The sequence below is a fragment of the Megalobrama amblycephala genome, linkage group LG23 (genome assembly GCF_018812025.1).
Source record: "Megalobrama amblycephala isolate DHTTF-2021 linkage group LG23, ASM1881202v1, whole genome shotgun sequence".
NCBI lineage: Eukaryota > Metazoa > Chordata > Actinopteri > Cypriniformes > Xenocyprididae > Megalobrama > Megalobrama amblycephala.
Window position 1 is genome coordinate 9,009,363 of NC_063066.1, and position 22,450 is coordinate 9,031,812.

General features: G+C 37.4%; 2 protein-coding genes across 3 annotated transcripts in view; one reads left to right on the forward strand and one right to left on the reverse strand.

Moving 5' to 3' along the window:
- gpc3 (glypican 3) overlaps positions 1 to 19,544 on the reverse strand; it is a 186,129-nt gene extending 166,585 nt beyond the window's left edge. The window contains exons 1-2 of the mRNA XM_048177130.1: positions 18,969 to 19,544; positions 15,705 to 17,588 (exon numbers count right to left, since the gene is read on the reverse strand). Of these exons, the coding sequence (XP_048033087.1) occupies positions 15,705 to 15,861 (157 nt within the window). The 5' untranslated portion in view covers positions 15,862 to 17,588; positions 18,969 to 19,544. The remainder of the gene's footprint in view (positions 1 to 15,704; positions 17,589 to 18,968) is intronic.
- ccdc160 (coiled-coil domain containing 160) lies at positions 17,755 to 22,439 on the forward strand. 2 transcript variants are annotated; one of them, XM_048177133.1, is made up of 2 exons: positions 17,755 to 17,990; positions 21,464 to 22,439. In XM_048177133.1, the coding sequence occupies exons 1-2, from the start codon at positions 17,908 to 17,910 to the stop codon at positions 22,398 to 22,400; spliced, it is 1,020 nt and encodes a 339-aa protein (XP_048033090.1). In that variant the 5' UTR covers positions 17,755 to 17,907; the 3' UTR covers positions 22,401 to 22,439. The 2 variants fall into 2 exon arrangements, with proteins under 2 accessions (XP_048033090.1, XP_048033091.1); XM_048177134.1 differs by lacking the exon at positions 17,755 to 17,990 and adding an exon at positions 21,175 to 21,260 and having other exon boundaries at positions 21,464 to 22,438.
- Positions 22,440 to 22,450: the final 11 nt, after the last annotated feature.

The window sequence follows — 22,450 nt, forward strand, 5'->3', positions numbered from 1 at the left end:
TCTGTGCATTGCATTTTATCTTCTTGTCTTATACCGTACTGATTAGCAGAGAACAAACACTCATTAATGATAATCAGTGTAAAGACGGACCCCAAGAGACCACTACTATGCAAAACTTGTCCATTTAAAGTCTGAAGCGGTGAAATTCCCCATGTGAATTGGATGAAAGAGACACGAATGAACAGAAAAAAAGTCAACACACTGACAGGAACGTCTTGTTTAGAGGGATGAAGTGAATGAAGAGGTGATTTGTTGACACGTGTTATTCTGGAATCGAGATTTGAAGGTTATCTATCAAAGAGGCGTAATTGGATTTGCTGGGAGAGAAAAGCCTATTGAGAAATATGTTCTCTGGAAGAAGGTTCTTCAGTTCTTGGCTCACATATGAATAATGATCTAAAAATGTTAATGCCCTGTGGGAAAAGATAGAGAGCAATGCTATCTGATCTCTGTTGAATCAAACATCAAGGAAACAGAAAATAAAAATGACCAATGCCTGATTAAGTCTCCGGTGTGTTAATGGCTAGGAGGATTTAATACATAGGCCTATATTCTGTGAATTGGACATGACCTAAATCTTACAGAAGTTCATTTATCTATTAGCTCTTTTCATAAATAAGCATAAAACATCAAATCTCCTCACATTTTAAATGTTACTTTGTGAATTGCAAATGATTTCCCACTGAAGTAGAAAAAAAACAACACACAATAGTACTCATGTCTCCTCTTGCAGAACTTCAGACATTGATTAACTAGTGAATAACACATTTACAGGATTGTTTTGGGCAGAGAGAATTATGGGATTCCATTGCATTCCGGGCAAACAGACCTCTCTTCATGTGAACCAGGACTAGGAAACAGCTGCTATGAAAATCAGTGAGACTATTGCAATTGTTTTCCCTGGGGCTTCGGATTCACATTTGGAAATGTGGCCAATTATCTTGCGATTACACATGCAACGAGAGAACTTATGCTTCGGCAAAGCTTCAGCCCTTTCAAATGTTCATTTCCATTACTTATTTTCAAAGAGCATCCTACATGCAACTTTGTTCTCAGTCACTCTCTGTCATCTCATGAATCTTAGAGCATGCTTTTAAACCAGAGCCAAATGAAGTGTCAGCTACCTGAGGGGGTGGAGGTGGCACTAGGTTGATTGATAGTGCTGTAAACAAACTTCAGAAGAGTCCCAATGCTCCAGTTCACACAGACACAGAAGATGATGATGGGGTAGGAGAAAAGGAGGGCATAACACAATCTGGGCAGAGAGGAAAGTGTCACTGCTGTGTTTAAGAGAGGCTTTTTGCAGCACTTTGGAGTACTGTCATAACTATTGTGGAGCGTCAGACTAAAAGGGACGGGGTAAAAATAAAACAGAATAAACATTCATAGTCTAGCACACTTTCTCATAGAGGAACATGTTCTCCAGTGAACAGCAGCAGATATAACTTAAAGTGATGCACTGTAAAAAGTACTCAATAAAATTGACTCAATATCGACTATTAATACTATTAATTAAATTCAATATATAGGAATTGAGTTAGAATTAATCAAATGAATTCCTTAAAAGTCAACCATTTAACATTATGTGTAAAATTAGCAGCATTACAAAAACCACAAATTGACATAAAAAGCAAATAGTCAAACTGCCCAACTAAATGAAACACTGATAACCATAATGGTGACTAAACATTTTCAATAAAATCAACATCAACATCTAAACCTCTGTTAATTCATGTATTTCTCTTTCCTTCAGTGATTCTGCTTGTTATCATCAGGTGTCTTCAATGCTGTCTGTTATTCAGATTTTTGTTTAAATTTTGCTTAAATTTCACTCGTTTTAAATGGTTGACATTTAAGGAATTAATTTGATTAATTCCAACTCAATTCTATTTGTTGAATTTAATTAATGATATTGCTTGTAATCTGTTGCCAAAATTTTATGGAGTAGATATAGCGTATTACTTAATGTTCCTGCATTCAGATTCAGTCAGGTTTAGTCATTATTAGGGTTCAGCTTGTCAGATTTTGCTACCTCCCATTAAAAGGTAGCACAATTCGACAACGAAAATGCTGCCTATCAGATTGTGCTACCAGCATCATATTCATGTGGTTTGAGGCTTTATTAACATCCATACCTACCCCTACCTTAAAGCTAAACCTACCCTTAAAACAATGCAAATATGTATTAAAAAAAATATATAATATTGAAGTGCACATGCGCAGTAGGCCCTGGTAGGACAATCTCACAGGTAGGATGAAACATTAGCCATTCTAATGACTGACAAAACACAAACCTCTGCTGGTGAAAACGCTTTTAATATTCCTCACTGTGTCAACATTTTTAGTCTGAAGCAAATTACGTGGCCGTGTGTCCACCAAAGCATTTTTAGCCAGCTTTAAGGCCCCCCCCCACCGAAAAAAAATCGCGAGGGGGCCCGTAAAAAAAATTATGCATATGGGCCTGGGGCTGACTTGCTACGCCACTGGTACAAGTTACATTTATTCACATCTTGTGCAGTATCTTAAAATGTGCAGACGTTGCAATTTTTTCAGAAAACCAATATGACTCATTTCAAATTCTGTACTACTAACACATGCATAAGTTTAAAAAATCCACTTTAAAAATGACAGAAAAGGAATACCGGTCAAATATAATAGATCATCACTAAGACATGGCATGGACCATTTTAAGGGTTGTTGTACATTACACACACTGTCCGTGCCATCACAAAAATTGGGCTGCAAGCGGACGTCCCGAAGTACACTTTAGGGTTAAGCTCGTAATGGCGGGCCCCCAATCCGCCCCCATATGCACATGCATACCCTGCATACCCAGACGCTACGCTTAGTAGTATCAAGTATCTAGTATCTAGTAGTAAAGCTAATGCAAGGGCTAGAAATCAATTAATTCTTTGTTGAAACTTCCTCGTCTTCGTGGAGAGCGCAGTTCATGGTTGCAACGACAGACACCACGGGAGTGCAAGCGCTTTGGAAAGAAGGAGAAAGCTAACGGAACGGCCCCTAACAGCAGCAACACATCATATGTGAATTAAATTGATAGTTGCAATTGTTCAATAATAATTGTTCATTTATGATACAGAATGTTATAAGTTTGTACCTATTGTTCTTTCGTTAGGTACACTGTAAGAAAAAAGTTGTAGAAAAAACGAAAAAAGGTAGCCTACTGGTGATTTTCTGCCAGGACATTATTTGTTAAGTTGTAACCCAATAGTAAGGGACCCTTACTATTATTTTTATTAACGAATCTAAATTAACATATTTCAAATCATATTTTTTATGTGTAGGCTGTTCTGCGCAATAATGCAGTTTTTCATGGTTACGTCATGACGTCATCACGCAATGACATCACCAAGTCTTTCAGAAACTTTTAGCAACAAATCAACCCGCCTTTAGCAACTTCCCCTAAAAATTAGTTGCCAACACTGTTCGGAGCCCTGGTGCTAACAGTAATTTTTCAAGTTAAAACATGGGTATTGTGCTTTGTGAGGCACAAAAGAAGCTGTCAGATGTAGTAGGACAGTGTGAAGTGTGTAAAAAATGTAGGTAACATCTTGACAGCGAAATAATAACTCATCAAAATGTGCAACCAGCATTACGTGTGGTTTGTGATATTGTGTGAGGCTTTACTAAGCTCCAAACCTACCCCAAACCCTAACCCTACCCTTAAAACCATGCAAATATTATCAAAAACATAATTAGTCCTGCATGTTGTATACTTAAACGGATAGTTAACTCAAAAAGGAAAATTCTGTTATTTATTTGGCTTTCTGGTTACTCTTTATTTCAATGGTCTACAAACCTGATTCCAAAAAAGTTGGGACACTGTACAAATTGTGAATAAAAACAGAATGCAATGATTTGGAAGTTTCAAATTTCACTATTTTATTCAGAATACAACGTAAATGACATATCAAATGTTTAAACTGAGAAAATGTATAATTTTAAGGGAAAAATAAGTTGATTTTAAATTTCATGGCAGCAACACATCTCAAAAAAGTTGGGACAAGGCCATGTTTACCACTGTGTGGCATCCCCTCTTCTTTTTATAACAGTCTGCAAACGTCTGGGGACTGAGGAGACAACTTGCTCAAGTTTAGGAATAGGAATGTTGTCCCATTCTTGTCTAATACAGGCTTCTAGTTGCTCAACTATCTTAGGTCTTCTTTGTCACATCTTCCTCTTAATGATGCGGCACATGTTTTCTATGGGTGAAAGATCTGGACTGCAGGCTGGCCATTTCAGTACCCGGATCCTTCTTCTACGCAGCCATGATGTTGTAATTGATACAGTATGTGGTCTAGCATTGTCATGTTGGAAAATGCAAGGTCTTCCCTGAAAGAGACGACGTCTGGATGGGAGCATATGTTGTTCTAGAACTTGGATATACCTTTCAGCATTGATGGTGCCTTTCCAGATGTGTAAGCTGCCCATGCCACACGCACTCATGCAACCCCATACCATCAGAGATGCAGGCTTCTGAACTGAGCGCTGATAACAACTTGGGTTGTCCTTGTCCTCTTTAGTCCGGATGACATGACGTCCCAGTTTTCCAAAAAGAACATTGATTTGTCTGACCACAGAACAGTTTTCCACTTTGCCACAGTCCATTTTAAATGAGCCTTGGCCCAGAGAAAACGCCTGCGCTTCTGGATCATGTTTAGATATGACTTCTTTTTTGACCTATAGAGTTTTAGCCGGCAACGGCGAATGGCACGGTGGATTGCGTTCACCGACAATGTTTTCTGGAAGTATTCCTGAGCCCATGTTGTGATTTCCATTACAGTAGCATTCCTGTATGTGATGCAGTGCCGTCTAAGGGCCAGAAGATCACAGGCATCCAGTATGGTTTTCTGGCCTTGACCCTTACGCACAGAGATTGTTCCAGATTCTCTGAATCTTTGGATGATATTATGCACTGTAGATGATGATAACTTCAAACTCTTTGCAATTTTTCTCTGAGAAACTCCTTTCTGATATTGCTCCACTATTTTTCGCCGCAGCATTGGGGGAATTGGTGATCCTCTGCCCATCTTGACTTCTGAGAGACACTGCCACTCTGAGAGGCTCTTTTTATACCCAATCATGTTGCCAATTGACCTAATAAGTTGCAAATTGGTCCTCCAGCTGTTCCTTATATGTACATTTAACTTTTCCGGCCTCTTATTGCTACCTGTCCCAACTTTTTTGGAATGTGTAGCTCTCATGAAATCCAAAATGAGCCAATATTTGGCATGACATTTCAAAATGTCTCACTTTCAACATTTGATATGTTATCTATATTCTATTGTGAATAAAATATAAGTTTATGAGATTTGTAAATTATTGCATTCCTTTTTTATTCACAATTTGGACAGTGACCCAACTTTTTTGGAATCGGGTTTGTACTTTAGACATTCTGCTAAGTAACTCTGCAACTACATTTCAACTAACTCTCATAAAAGAACATAATAAATATTTTGAAGAAAAAACTTTAATTTTAGGGACAAAAAATAGTTTGAAATGTGTTATTTTATTTTTTTTAAAATAAAATTTACCAAATATTTGTTCTTTATTGTTGCACATTTATTATGAAAATGATTCCAGCATTTGGCAACAGAATTGCATTTCTGCTTTCCAAATATTTCTTCCTCAAAATTAAAAGAATTAAGAGGAATCAGAACCATTAAATTCATTAAATTCCTTATGATTCCCATCCCTATCCTAGTCAGTAGTACTGAAAAATTGTTGAATGAACTATGACATATTAAATTGGCACACTTTACCAGTTCACCAGCAAAGATGAGAATACGAATCCAACAAGAAGTCTTAAAAATGTACTCTACAAGTTTGTTGATTGAAATAATTTAATAGACCATGCAAGAGATTAAAATGCAGGAGATTTAAGTGCTGCCAAATTTTAAATCCCATATGAAAATGTGAAGATAAAATGTCAAAGAAATCGCCTTAGGGGAAAGAAAAAAAAAATGCTGATCTACTAAGCACACAGCGCCTGTTAGGAATGGGTAAATAAACCCATTAACATCACATGCTATCAAAAACCAACAACGGCATGAAAAACCCCACACTTTCTGATCACACATCAGCAGCACACCAATACGGATATGAAACGAAAAATTATGGGCAAACCTGCCATATCGTATAGACGACACCTTTCATATGCACAACGTCAGGCTTAATATCCAAAATCAATACTTGCAAAGGACTGGTGACAGATACGATCGAGCTAATTTCAGATTCCGAGGCAAATTTATTAAGCTGTCAATAGCGTAGCGAGTAGAGGGGAGGGGAGAGAGCTGGCAGAGGAGAGCAGGTATGAAAGGAGAAAGAACTCAGACAGATTTAGTAATTATCTTCAGCAAAACAGACAATTTCATCGGCACGTCTGCTGTTTGCAGATGATAAATGTACTTTATTAGAGAAGTTGCGAGCTGTCAGGGAAAAGTGAAGGACTTTACAGGAGGGAGATTGCTCCCAACAGAGAAGCATAAACAAATATTACATCACAGTCTCTAAGTAAAGACTGCTCATAAATACGGCTGATTAGATTGTTTGTCTTCTGAAAATGGAGCAGAAAACATTTGTTTGAAAAAATCTAGATGCCTCGGTCTACAGAAGAAATATTGTGCATTGAGAATGTGACCATATAGACTTCATTTGACCCACCCAGACATTCAGCCAATTCATTATAGATTTACAGATAGATTTACTCACTAAATTACTCAAGGTTAATAACTAACAAATAAAAATGTCCAAGATAAAGAAAAATATTTTAAAGGCATCCTATTATGTATTTTTTTTACATTTTCAACTTTCTTTAGTGTGTAATGCTGCTGTTGAAGCATGAAAAGGTCTGCAAAGTTACAAAGCATAAAGTCACTCCAAAGTCAGTTATTCTCTATATCAATAAGCACCGCTCCCTGAAACACCTCGATTGTCTAGAGTTTTCTTCTGGAGCATGTCACAGTATTCCTCATTAAATAATTCCCACCCAAGTCATACTCAAAAAAGGGGCGTGGCTTGGCCGAGTTCCCAAACACACTCGAAGCGGTTGACCAATCACAACACACTGGTCCAGCTGACCAATAGGAGCACACTGTGCTTTTAGAAGGAGGGGCTTCATACTGGGATGAGAGGTGATGCAATAATGTAAAATATGTGGAAACATAATGTGTTTTCGAACATTCAAGCTTGAAAACTTCTTCTAGTGGACCCAAAAAAACAAAATCGAGACTTTGAAAAAGGCCATAATAGGTTCCCTTTAAAATCTAGTTTAAAACATCCAAATTCCTAGAAATATAGGCCTATGTATGTGTTATATGGTTTTGAAAAAAAACTTTTAAGCCATTTTAAGCAAAAGTTTACATTTTTGATGTGGCATAACCACATTAAGTATAAAATATTATATTCTACACAGGCCTAAACCTTGAAAACATGATCTTAATTTTTTTCACAAATATCATAATTTATAAATATCATTACGTTTTTGCGAGGTTGCATCATGACATTTTAAAATCTGAACAAATGTCATAAACTACATAACTCATAATATTCAAACTAATGTCATTTTAAAACCTGGTTATGTCATAAAAAGGTCAAATTATCTGCTATTTTAAGAGATTTATTTCTAAAACATAAGACTATTACTTGCAAAGGACCACTGAGAGATGCAATCTAGCATTTCATTTTTTAATGAAACATTTTTGCAATCGTTATGATATCAGGACAGTTAATATTTTTTACTTTATATTCCCCCAAAATATTAAAAATATTTTTTAATAAACATTTTTTAATAAATTATTGCCTTCAAAAAATGAGAATCATGTCATCGCGCCCATTAACTAATAAAAAGCTTAACAAATCATTAGTTAGTTAGTTATTGTGTATTGTATTATACGTCTTTACCACTGACCCTTTGGAAAACTTTCAGGGACTCCTGGTTGAACAGCATTTCTCTAGAGTTCTCTAGGCTTCTTTCATATGTGAGCCTTGCTAACTTCCTTCCTTATTAACTAAAATTTCTAGAAATTCCTGAATCCATCCTGCAGCCTTGCTCAAAGGCCTCAGGCATGCAAGTATCCCTGTTAGAGCTCAGATGAAAAAGACGGCTCTGACGGAGGCTCGGTGAGTGCTGTGTACACACTTCAGCCTTACGCTCCTCCTTAACAAGCCTGAAGACACAGAGCGCAGCCAGATGCATGCATAAGAGCGATCTTAAGAACCATTTATAAAGCTATCAGCATGCAAGTTTAATGTGGGCTGTGGGGAAAACATGCTGTGTTAAAATACAGAAAAATGTTAAAAGGATGTTATTAGAAGCATGAATTATAGAACAACGACACATGAATTATGACGTTTCTTTCTAGACTTGCTTCAAAGACATCAATATATGTGCACAATTAAAAGAAGTGGAAAGTCAACGGGCTGATGAAAAGTATACGAAGTATATGATTATGAATAGGGCTCCTCTGCCAGGGAGGCAGGAGAGTTAATGGACTAAAGCAAAGCCGTCTGTTGTCTTACAGTGCAACTGGAAGATTTTAATGAAAGAATGTACCTCAGACTTCCACAGCATGGAGCACACGAGGGTAAGATTCAGTTTGGGAAAGATAAAGTAAATAACAGTGCAATAAAAGCCTTCGGCTCGCACAAACTCGGTGTGTTCCTCGGTTACAAACCGGCTCAGGAAAATCCAAGATATGTGGTTTAATGGAAAGTCTGACCATAGTCATTAGTAGAAACTTTCATGGCTTGTGGGCATGTGATCCCTCACCTTCAACTTTAAATGGACTGCCAGAGACATTGACCTAAGCCATTATCTCATAATTACAGAAACTGTGTGGGCATTTATCAAAATATGAAGGTACTTCACTGCCCCAGGCACTGTCTACTGCCCCTTGACACTATACTACGGTCTTTTGAGGACTTCACATACTACTGCGAAAAATGTTAGATCATTTTAGGCATTAAGTTTTCTGATATGAAGTCATTACTATACATAAAATTCATATCTGCATAATCAAGTTTAAGAATTATTCAACATAAAATATGTATAAAGATAATAATATAAAATAATATTTTTAAATATATAATAAATATAATTATCACTCTTTGTTATATTGCAGCCATTTGCTAAAATCATTTAAGTTCATTTTTTTTCCTCATTAATGTACACACAGCACCTCATATTGACGGATTTGTTAAAAAAGAAAAACTGAAATATCACATGGTCCTAAGTATTCAGACCCTTTGCTCAGTATTTAGTAGAAGCACCCTTTTGATCTAATACAGAGTCTTTTTGGGAAAGATGCAACAAGTTTTTCACACCTGGATTTTGGGATCCTCTGCCATTCCTCCTTGCAGATCCTCTCCAGTTCTGTCAGGTTGGATGGTAAATGTTGGTGGACAGCCATTTTTAGGTCTAACTAACAACTCAGTATGCATTAGTATTATTATTATAATTATTGTTTTTGTTGACCCATTTCATCTATTGCTAAACTTTAATATGTGAATTATATTATTGAAATAAACACATCTAGCGTCGTCAGGCTTTTGTTTGTGCTTAATGGATAAAAAAATGGAACTGCGCACTCAAGTTAATGGGTGCTGTAATTTTTACTTGCCACAAGATGGAAAACATTTAGAGCACAAACATTCCCGAAACATTTAGAGAAAAGCTTCAAAGATTTAAGAGGCTTCATTTCACCATCCCTACTCAATAGTTTTAGGCCATTTTGCAGATGTTTCAGTCGAATTTAGCTGTTTTAGAGAGCATTTACTCATTTTGAGCCTGTTTTTAAACATTAACTATCTGTAACGTCATTTTTCATGTGTGGAAAAAAAACGACGAAACTAAACCAATCAGATTTCTTTTCACCCATATCCCCCACGCCCACCCATGGACGCACATACACACGTTTGACTTTACAACACACAAACGCACACCTTTATGTATTCTCATTCTCTCTTTCTCTCTTAATATGTCATGAGTGTACGCAGATAGATTTTAATAATCAATTTAAAAATTATGTAAAAAATAAAAACGGCATTAATTCGCGCTCTCTCATGGTACGCACAGTGCAAACAGCCGTACAGCTGCAGGCGCCACTGCGTCGGGCCACTCTGCCATAAAGCCCCGACTGGTGGAGGGCTGCAGTGATGGTTGACTTTCTACAACTTTCTCCCATCTCCCGACTGCATCTCTGGAGCTCAGCCACAGTGATCTTTGGGTTCTTCTTTACCTCTCTCACCAAGGCCCTTCTCCCCCGATAGCTCAGTTTGTCCGGACGGCTAGCTCTAGGAAGGGTTCTGGTCATCCCAAACGTCTTCCATTTAAGGATTATGGAGGCCACTATGCTCTTAAGAACCTTAAGTACAGCAGAAATTTTTTTGTAATCTTGGCCAGATCTGTGCCTTGCCACAATTCTGTCTCTGAGCTCTTCAGGCAGTTCCTTTGACCTCATGATTCTCATTTGCTCTGACATGCACTGTGAGCTGTAAGGTCTTATATAGACAGGTGTGTGGCTTTCCTAATCAAGTCCAATCAGTATAACCAAACACAGCTGGACTCAACTGAAGGTGTAGAACCATCTCAAGGATGATCAGAAGAAATGGACAGCACCTGAGGGTCACAGCAAAGAGTCTGAATACTTAAAAAATATCTGGACCATGTGATATTTCAGTTTTTCTTTTTTAATAAATCTGCAAAAATGTCAACAATTCTGTGTTTTTCAGTCAATATGGGGTGCTGTGTGTACATTAATGAGGAAAAAAAAGGAACTTAAACGATTTTAGCAAATGGCTGCAATATAACAAAGAGTGAAAAATTTAAGGGGGTCTGAATACGTTCCATACCCACTGTGTATATATATATATATATATATATATATATATATATATATATATATATATATATATATATATATATATATATATATATATATATATATATATGGAGTACTTCAAATTTTGAATTCATTGAAAAAAAATTTAGTTAATACAATGAAGGTGTTTGGTTTAATCAACAGAAATTACAAATACTATGTTATCTGAATCATATTAATTATTTAAGTTGATTTGACAGAAGAAAAAATGTTGTGATAATAAATCATGAAAATCCTCATATCCCTGAAACAACTATAAGTAATCCACTTCCCCCCCAAAAAGTGCAAATACTGTGGCGATATCAAAACATTTGAACATCCTGACACGGACTCAACCGATGGCCTGAGTTTGAGGCAGAATAATCTGTTTTACCGACCAATGGCAGACATAGTTTCTCTATTTTTGCAATTCCGTTTGCTGACACTAATGGCACAGAAATTACCAAACATCAAACTAAAGTAAGACGCCATGCTCAGCAGGGTAGTTTATAATTTCTATGAGGACTCGCTTCTGATAATTGGAAAAACAACACTGTCTGCACTGAGAGGATCTAGCTTTTGATGGGGTGAACATGTGTCTCTGTAATGCATTCTGCCATTACTGACATTAAAACAAGCGGCACAAAAGCCCCTTAACAGCCTATAATGTGAGCTCTTGAGGGAGGTCAGTGGCACTTCATTAGCTGGATCTCATCCGTGAGTACCAATGGACGGGAATACAGCTCTCTCTCATCTCGTTTTGATCAGAGAGACTGCTGAGAGATGGACTCTAACTTCACTTTGTACTCAACCCGCTGAACCCCTCATTACTCAATATAGTTGGTTTCTTCAGTGGCAAACCAAAGCGACGACACCAAACCTTTCAATTTAACAACAGTCATCCTTATTTGGTCATCATTATCTAATAAAATATTTGCAGGGGATGTCACATCAAAACATCAAACTGATGTAACAACTGTTTGAGCATCTACGTGCAAAGTGTAAAGGTGCCTTTGAGACTACAAAGACAGTCAGCTGTCTATTGTGCTTTGACATTCAGTTCTTCCTCTCGGGGCGAGGTGGCTGGGACAAGGCAGAGAGATATCAGCAAAAAAAAAAAAAAAATCGGTAAAGACTGTCCAGTGGAGACGAGAAGGGCAGAACCTCCCGTTGGCTTTTTTGGTCTTATGCTCCCCTGGCATTACATGCGGTATGATTAGAATTCAGTTCAGTCTTCCTGCAGGCTATGTCTCGGTTTGGCATCCTTGTATTCCATCGTAGATACATCAGTCATCACATCCTCTCTTTCCTCTAATGTTAGTCCATCCGTCTCTCTCCCTCTCCTGCACATGCTAAAGATCCTCCTCTCTCCATCCCACTCACACATGCCAGTAGAGATCACTTTTGGCAGCTGAACAGAAACATAACAGTAGCACCCATGACAAATCAACCCGAATTTCATGGGCACCAAGTTTAAAGCCAGGGTTTACTGGGGTCACAGTGCAGTGGATACAGCTGCCTGTTGTGTGGTTCAGAAAAAGGGGTCTCTGAAGGTGAATGCCGCATTTACAATATGAGAAACAGACCAAAAGAAAAACATGTTTCTGTAAAGCACTAAGTGAAGAGATCTGCAAACTTTTGGGACAAAATCTGACATGCAGGAACTCATGAAGGAATATTAGATGCAACACAAATCAAGCAAAGTATTAAATCTGAAAGCAGACTGCGAGAGAGTGAATAAAACTCTCTGTGAAATAAATAAAATCACTAGAAGGTGACAGCTACACTATACGGCCCGCAGTCATTCCCATTTCCAATTAACATTAAGGTTGTCTACATTCATTTGCCACTTCAAGGCCAGCAATGCGCATTGGGTTCAAAATAGGTGCTCTATTTGAAAGAAAATAGACGGCTCTTTTTGCAAAATGCTCTTTGTGTATAAATGTGGCTTAATAAAAACATCTCAAACTATCAGATATTAAAATTATGCTGTTGTTATATGTACTGATTGAACTCACATGAACACGTCTCTATTGAGGACATTACGTCTTTGAAGAGAAAAGTTATCGAGTGCAGTTCCTTCTCTAACACATCTTTTATGGCATTTTTCTAAACAAGTATGTCTCTTAAGATGCATTTGGCCAACACATAAATCAATACCAAACAAGGGGGCAAACAATTAACCTCGCATTCTTTCATAGTCTGACATAATACAAGGACATCCAATTAAGGTTTCTGGCTACATATGCTGGAGCCGCGTGGTATCGGTTCATTTAATGAATCAAAATGAATAAAGCCAAAGGCTTCCCCGCACCACTAATTACTGCACCAGGCATAAAGTCCGGAGCCTGGTGCCGCTGGGATTATCAGGACTCTACACTGCCTGCGGCACACTTCCAAAAGAAAAAACTCACAGTTAGTCCTTTCTCTGAAGAACAATGTTTAGGTTTCAAAAAACTAGGGCTTCAAAAAGGCTTTCATTGCAGGATTGTACCCATCAGGACATGAAGTCCCCTACCAGCTACTCATGAGAAGCACAACCAACCAAAATGCTTTCGAAGAAATTCATCTGAAAACTGCACGGCACTGCAAAAAGATGCTCAATACATACATGAGATATGCATGATATCCGGTACGTTTTCTTAATAATTGACAGTAGCCTATTTAATTTAATGAATACCAGATAGTGGATACAGGTTCTTGCAGTCCAATAAGATATGCAATGCAATCAGTCTTTTCTTAAACTCTGGTAAAGGTTAAAATGTGTTAAAATTCCTCTGAGAAGGCAAATGACTGAATATCACTCTGTTCCTTGTCCTTAACCCAATTGCAATCCATTTAAATTGCAAATCTGAAGTCTGCAAAACTGAACAGAACATTAAATGGAACTCTGGGAAGGTCACTTTATATCTTCTGAAAGCAGCTGAACCATAAGGGATCACTCAGGTTTACGCTCATTTACCTGCAAGTCCAATCACATGGCATTAGAAAGACTCCAGCATCCTTTATCATGGTTCAAATTATTCCAATTTATTTAAAGGCATTTTTTTACTTGACGTGCACAGAGTCAAAACTTTTTAATGTTAATTAACTTAAATGAAAAAGCGAGTGACTGGAATAGTGATATAAATTCATCCAGAGTTCTTTTTGAGGCATTTGCTACCACTGGGGGGAAAATGAAGATACTTGCACATAAAGCAGCCTGACAACAAAATGCAGTCACTGGGGAAAAGCAAGATCCTTTTCAGCAGAATTTTTGTTGTGAGGGCCAAACAAACTCCACTCTTTGTGTTTCTACCCCACCCACCATCACCCCCTTCTCTCCAGCTTCCAAATGAGACAGAATTAAAGCTTCAAGCAGCTAAGAGGAGATTGTCAAGTAGAGAGACCTGTCATTCACCTCAACTCATCTATCTCCTCAGCTCTCCGTTGGGAAATGTAGCAACCTCAATAAACACACTAACACAATTCGCCTTCTCCAGCATGACAGGTAATTCACACTAGTTATGGCAAAGAGAAATACATTTACAGCTCTCCTCGGGCTACTTCTGCAGCCACTGCTCGGAGCTGAAGATGACAATCCAGTCAGGACACTTATTTCATCTTCAAACCTACTGATAGATCCTCTCACATCACGCAGAGGGTGAAAATAATACCATATGAAATGGGCTACAGGAGATGCAAACGTTACATAAAGAGAATTGTATGGCAAGTCATTTTAACATTTAGTCTGTGAATGTATTTTGTGTTACTAGTATTTTTAGTATTAGTAGTAAGCAAGCCAACAGTGACTAGTATCTTTTTCAGTTTCATTACAGTTACAATTTAGTTAGTCTTGTTACTTGTTCATTAGATACTTATTCCTTTGCTACTCCAATCACTTTCCCAATACTGAAAAGTAACTATTTATTGTTACTGATAACAAATATTTAGCCAGTGAATTTTCTCTATTTTCCTATAGTATAAATTAAAGACACTAGTTATTAGATACCATTACTAGTAACAACTGGGATAATATTAGTGTCTTATAGATAGCTAATAAGTATTAGTACAGCTGAAATATAGTTATTAGCATAAACTGGAATACATACTAGTCTAAAGTGAATTATTGGTATTAAAATAAAGATAGAATTCAGTAGCAAAAAATGCACAATTTGTTACCAGCAATAGTTACTATTATAATGACTAGAAGCAAAAACATAAACACTACAATCTAATGAATAAATACTGATTGAAATTGTGAAAAAAAGAGAGAGAGATGCCAATCACAGTTGGATTACATACTAATAATTAAAAAACACACGCTAATAGCATAAAAATAGTTGCTAGTTAAAGAAATAAATGTTAAAATGGCATGCCATAAGTTTTTCTTCTTATTTTGACAGCAGTTTAACTTTAAGATTTTGCTTAGTTTATTCATGAGTTTTTTTCCAGTATTGTATAATTGGATTTTGGCTCAATCTTCTATAAATGTAAATTAAAAATTATTAAAGATTGTTAATCTACATTTAAACTATGGGAAAGGTTGTTACTTGTAAAATAAAAAATATCAGTAATAACAACAATACTTATCATTTAGAGTAACACAAACTCAGAGAATAAAATTATAATTTCCACTTAATAGTCAAAAGATCAAAAAAAAAAAAAAAAACATAGGCTATAAAATGCCATGTTTAAAAAAAAATACGCGACAAGTGTTTCTGAACGGCAGGTAAAACTTTTGGACATTATGTATTTGAAAGCTTTTTGGACATGAGAATTTGAGATTTTAAAATCACACAGAAAGCTGAATCAACTTGTGATGATCTCGATAGCTCTGTTTACCTGAGACTGGCGTTTCTGGGGTCCATTTCATCCCCGGGTACAAAAACTGAAAAGACGAGCGCACTTCGCGACAGTCCAGCACCTGACTGTTCGGCCGAGAGAACGGCAGCATCAGGACCCACAGAATCAGCGCACCGCTCAACTTCAGTCCAGGCATTATGAGTCCAAATGCGCTCAAAAGATAGAAATATACGGAGTAAAAATGATTCCTGGTGCTAGATCTGATTACAAACGCAAAGGAAGAGAGCAGGAACGATCTGCGTTGCTTGAAGTGAACAGAAAGCGCTGTTCTGGACTCAGCGGCAGCATCGCTGAAGTGAGTGTGAGGAGAGTCATGAGGAGCTCTTCATCTCCACCTCATTAACACTCAAACTTCATGCTCACAAATCAAGGTCACATTCCCTGGAAAAGGAGGGACTGCGCGATTTACACATGACTCTTGCATTATTCAAAAGGAACCGATTACAGAAGAGCTTGGTATTTAACACTTTCGTTAAAATTAAAGTTATGGTTTTGAAGACAGGAGGCGCGCTATCAATCTCGCGCACTGCTGCGGTCATGCGCACACGGAGAACAAGAACAAGTCTGGGATACATTTCAAATGGACTTTTCCCCGACTCGGTCTTCGATTAAGTTATAAGCTAATTTAATTGGCTAAAAAAAAAAGTGTAGCCTAATGTGATCATAGCGGCAAGGGATTGTTTTTTCTGATGTCTATCCTTCGTGTGTGTAACAAATAATAATAAAAAAAAAAATTCAATATGCAAACCACCAACACATGTCGTCACATCTCCAGGCATCTGCTGCCATCTGGTGTTGGCAAAGGATATTTTGTCACGTACAGTCACTATCAAATCTGTGCAATCAAAGTGCGAGGCAGAATAAAATTACGTCATAATTTTATTGAGAATTGAATAGAATTTGCTACAATACAATAGTTACATATTCAAAAGAGAAAAATTAAGGTAGTGGAATCTAGCGGATTACAGATGGATACCGTGCAATTTTTATTGAAGATTTTCGCCACTATTAAAATTGCAAAGTCATCCACCCGAAAACAGCAAGACAAATATTTGCATGCAAGTGCCACTGAAAGTATAAACAAACTACATTTATACATATTTTTGTGATCTAGCATTATAAATGAAGTGTTTTCATTTATCTATATAGAAATATGCATCTTATATCTTTGCTATTATGATATATTGTCTTTGAATTGTGGCAGCACTTGCAGCTCAGCATACATTTAAACTTAAGAAAATAACATTTTTGCTTATTAACTATAACTGCATGCAACTGCATGGTTGAAAAAGATCATCTTGATTGTAGACATGTTCGTCAGAAGTTTGTCCCTGGTGCAGCGAGTTTTGCATGGATTTGCACAGCATGTTGTAATAAGGCTGGATGCAATCCTGCAAAACTCACCCCACATAACTGGGCTTTTCCATAAGGAGCAGCAGCAGCAGCATCTAGTGCAGCTCCAGAGTGAAGGCGACCGGCAATACTAGAAGTGCAAACATTGCAGTAGACACACTGGCACTACCTGCACTGTGAGCACTTTGGAACTGCCTGGACAAACTCATATAGATCATAGAAAAATAATAACAATGGAAAAAGAAAATCAAATATTGTGATTAACAGCATGGCAATGTCAAAGAGCAGGAAACTGCAAGTGAACAGAACTTAAATTGGATTTTGCTTCCATGTGCTGAATGTACAGCTATTCCTGCCGAAAGGAGCATCTAGCGCAGTAGATACTAGACTACTTCACTAACTACACAAGATGCACCTTAGCAGGAAGGCTATATTAAAATAAAGTTAAGGTTTTCTTTGAAGGACTCCACCATGATAGTTTCTTTAAGGCTTCATTCATATTCATAACACCTAAGAGAGAGAAAAATAGGAAAAAATGGTTTAAGAATTAAAACATGTGACTGATCTAAGGAATCAATTAAAATGCACACCAGCAAAATACAAAGGTTTACAAAGCTTGTGCAGCTTCACAAATGACTATAAAGCTATTAACTAGTCACAATTTCTTGATTTTATGACATTGATTTTAATTTGTTTTCTTCACAAGTAATTCGATGAGTTAAAATGTATTACTTTACTTTTAAATCCAGTTAATTGCGTCAGTAATTTTATTAAATCGAAGTTCTTCAGTCTGTTTTGAGTCTGACTGAACGTATTTGGCGCGCTTTGCATGTATTTCATTGGGTCTCTCAAAATGGAGGATCAATCTTCAACTGAAGACAAGAACAACTTGTTGAAAGCTCTTCACAACTGGTAAATAAGCTAATTGACTAACTTAAACCCGTCTAGTCCCAAAAGTGTCAACTTAATTCACCTTTAAAAATGTAGTTTCCTTCACGCTGTGTTTTCTAAACACTGCGTTTTTGAGCATGTTATATTCAAAACTAGCGAAATACGCGACAATCACGCGATATTTCGAATGGTAGAAAAACACTGAAGATGAATATTCGCCTGTGAGGTCTAATGCAAACATTAACTAGGCCTCGAGAGGTCGGTGCCCGATCTTTTGCCTGTGTGGCCCACGAGCAGACAGTTTAATTGACGGTAAACCCTTCAATGATATAAAGTTTATTACACTAAAATGTAAGCAAAGTTTGTGTTTACATAAGAGTGTGCGCGCGTGTGTGTGTGTGTGTGTGTGTTTTCAACAGGAAACGAACTCCTGGTATCTAAGAATTTACAAACAGAACAACAACAAAACTGGGTTAAGTGAGAAAACTTGTATAGGGTTAAACGACGGAACCTATAGCTTTTTTCAGAACCTGAATGAGGCACTTAATCAATTTCTCACCTGAGTTTGGGTTTAGATAGACTGACCCTTGCTATGGAGAAGACTTGCGAAGCCACGTGAAATTCACCAATACTTTCAAGTATGAGTCTGCATGCATAAATAACTTATTTTAGATACTGAGCTGAAAAGAAACCGGGTTTGAGCTTCAAACTCACGTGTTTGCAGTCTCTGAAATTTTTAAACACTAAAGAAATTTAAAGCAGGGTCCAGATTTACGCAGCAAGGCAAGTACACAAACTGCTAGTAACACGGGTTAAATATTAATCAGCAAATCATGTAAAGGCAGACGTAATGGCTTCATTTCCTTTCCCAATTTTTTTTTTTTTTTTTTTTTTTAGAACATTACTCTAAGAAGTCACACAAATTAAACATTATATTTCTATAATACAGTCGCAAGAAAATGCTAGTCTCGTTATTTTAAAAAAACGAATTTGACTTACTTAGTTAAGACAAACAAACAACTCCAAATATATCTAAGCGTTCAAGAGTCCATTAATTGATCCATCTCCTACATTGTCTGTTAGCTCCCCAGCTGCTCCACACACACAAAGCCTATCCCACCGACAAACACTGTCACAATTTCAGTTTCCATACTCATTTCTCGCCACAGCTCAGACCCTCGCGTGAACTATGATCACGAAGCCAATAAGTTGACGTGTTTAAGGCCTCCGCATAAGTTAAACTAGCGCGTAAACTCCGTTGTTTGGGATCATCAGGTTGGAGGTTTACGAAAGAGGCGCGAACGTCTCGTCATGTGATGATGGGCCTCACGAGCCTCCTCCTCCAACTCAATCCCCCACAACTCACATCCGCTCTCTTATATCCCACTTACCACTTTCACATCATTGATCCGAGCTCTAATTGGTCTTTTATTATTGTAGTTATTATAACAAAGCAATTATAGAATTTTAAAGAGATTGCAGTATTGATTAGAATACCCAGGTGAAAAAGTACATTTCTTTAATGTACGTAAAGTGCTCCATTTTCGTGCACTAATTTTGTACTTAATATACTAAAAATTCTTCTTTAGTACTTCTTAAGATAATCTTAAGAACATCTAAGTGTACTCAACTGTGATATTTTGAGACACCATGAAATATGAACTTAAATGTGCTTTTAATATATTATCTCTGTATTTAAAAAATATATTTAGTTACCACTTGTAGTACACTATGGGTTCAAATGTACTATAAGTAGTATCTAAATACATTTTTTAAATACAGAGATAGTATATTAAGTGGGTAATAAACTAAAAATAAAATTTACATATACAAAACCTATCATTCTGACAGTCAGGTAAAAGTTTTGTGCATAAACACTATTTAAAATACACATTTGTGCATCCACATACCTGATTTGGTCGAAGTGAGGTGCTTTACTGCGCAGATGTTTCATGTTCAACCCATGTCGCCACTCAAGACGGACAACAAAATGTTATGTCATGCATGTAATTGTAGAGCATCCCCTTTTTCTTGTTGGGGGTTGGGGTGAAGGAAAGTCCACATAAAATCCCTGTTTTATCTCCAGAAATAAGGGGAGTAGACTAACGCTCATCAAAACCCTTGGTGATTCTGGAAATGCAATCCTCAAGATGTCATCAAAAAGTCCCCTAAATATAGTTATAGACTGTGAGACACTCTGTTTGGCCTTATGGAAATAACTCCTATGGTCAGTGAGAGACAGAAGGCTTCAGTGACCTTTGACCCCGGTTCACTCAGCCCCCACTACTGGGCTGTATGTGCACCATTGTATTAGGCTTCAAAGAGAATTTCCCTCAGCATTCCCACGAGTTCATCTTGTGTTTATTGTTAAATCTTCTTATTAAAAGTGCATGCAAATCAATGTCGAGTCTCCTTTATAGAAGTACATGCAAACCAAATTTCAAACTCTTTTTTTAAAAACCATTTAAGACCTATTTAAGAAGAGTTACCAGTCTCTTCTTTAAATAGGAGGAAATCTCCAGCACGTCCTTTTGAACTTTAACCTACTTTTTCTCTCCCCCAAAGCACAAAGAAAATTATCAGCGTGAAAAGAGGAGGGTGTATGCACTTACTTAAGCCAGTTCCTGACAAACAATATTAAACTAGAAACATTGACTAAAGTGTTTCAAGAAAATAATGTTACTTGAACTGTAAACAACATAGTTTTGTTATGAATGCATACTCTAACACACTTTTATACTTATAAAGCAGTTTCAAATCCCAGACGATATTCAAAACATTTCAGATTTAGCTTAAATCATTTTGAGCATGTGTTAGACATATTTTAATAAATTAACATTTTTGATAGTTTATTGTTGGCTTTAAACTTCTACAGATATATATCCTAAAAATACATGGCTTTTTACACAGATACATTGGAATCATTGCAGGTATCTGTAATTACTCATATAAAACATAACTGGTATATAATATAAACACAATACTTTAATATTAACAAATATAGCTCTCAGATTTGCAGTTTTCATTGGAGTTTCACAAGTAATATCACCCCAGACACTTTAACATTAATCAAAGACCTGAAATAGGAGGAATAAATAAAAGTATCTATATCAACAAAACTGCGATCTCATGCTGAGGATAATGGACAGAATGTACTTTTATGGATAATTACATGTAACATGATCGATCTCAACCAGCAGGGGGCGCTAAGTGTTCGTTCTTTTGTACAGTAAACAGGAAGTTGTGCTCACTGACTGGACAGAGATGGTAGTAGTTAACGACGCTGATGTTGTAAGCATGAACCGCTAATTTTTCTATAAAACCGATTTGTGGGTGAGAAAAAAAATACCTAGTTTGTACGTTTCATCAATGCCTGATAGTAAAAATAACGTTATAACGGGATTGAAGATAGATTTGAACGACCAGCCATATGCTCCTGATAACAGATGAATGAAGAGGGCAATTATATAGTATGCCTATGCTGTGTTCTATAGTTTTAGGACGATGGAAATCACTGGTCAAAACCCTGAACATGAGTATAGCTCCAGAGATGACCATCACTGGGTGGAAAAACTGTTCCCTCCTCGTTTCACTTTGCAAAACTTGCTTGAAAACCAGACAAACACAAATGAACAATGCAACAGCTCAACAAAATCACCATCATCAACCCATTCTACAGACATGGATGAACCCAAGAGGAGCCAGAGAAGGCAGATCTACCTGACAGCTCTGAAAGAGGTTCAGCACACTGAGCGACTGCGAAAGAAGGAGGCCCTTGCGAAGAGAATCATTAGGCATGAGCAGCCTATAGATGTAAGAGCAAACTCTGAAAATCCCACTGACCAGGGTGAGATGTGCATATGGAATGAGAGGGACATCTGCAAACTACGGACTGGTTTTGCAGAAGTGGAGAGGGACAGATGGCGGATAAAGCAACAGCTCAGTTGTACAGAGGAGCAGCTTAAAGCAGAACATGAGCAAAGGCTGAAGCTGCAGGGCCTAGTGGAGAAGCTGGAGGAACAGTTAAGCCTTTCCAAAAAAATGACTACACGTCAGGACCTCGTGATAAATGATATGAAGTCACAGAGCCAAAAAATGAACGCTCAGTTACATAAGCTGACTATACAGGTCAGGGAAAAGGAAGAAGAGGCAGACAGGTGGAGGACAACTCTGAGTAGAGCAAAAGAGGACATGCAGCAGGTCGTACAGGAGCGCTCCAACCTCATGTGGGAACTGGAAAGAGCGCAAGCGCAATGGAAGTCTGAAAGAGACAGGCTGGAAAAAGCAGCTCGAATAGAAAATGAGGCTGTGCTCCTGAGGCTTCAGAGGGAGGTGGAGCAGACCCGAGCTGACCTGCACGCAGAGAGAGAGAGTCACGCACGGAGCCGCACGGCCCTCGAGCTCTTACGCAGGCACTTCAGCAGCCAATAATTAGTTGCAGCAATATAAATGTAGCCTTTTAATAAATAAAAGAATGTTAC

What these genes read in the sequence shown, in the direction of transcription:
- ccdc160 (XM_048177133.1), top strand. Translation starts at nt 17,908, where the DNA reads ATGTATTTCATTGGGTCTCTCAAAATGGAGGATCAATCTTCAACTGAA. An exon ending in TTGAAAGCTCTTCACAACTG is followed by an intron (nt 17,991 to 21,463) that starts GTAAATAAGCTA and finishes TGTGTTCTATAG; the next exon opens with TTTTAGGACGATGGAAATCA.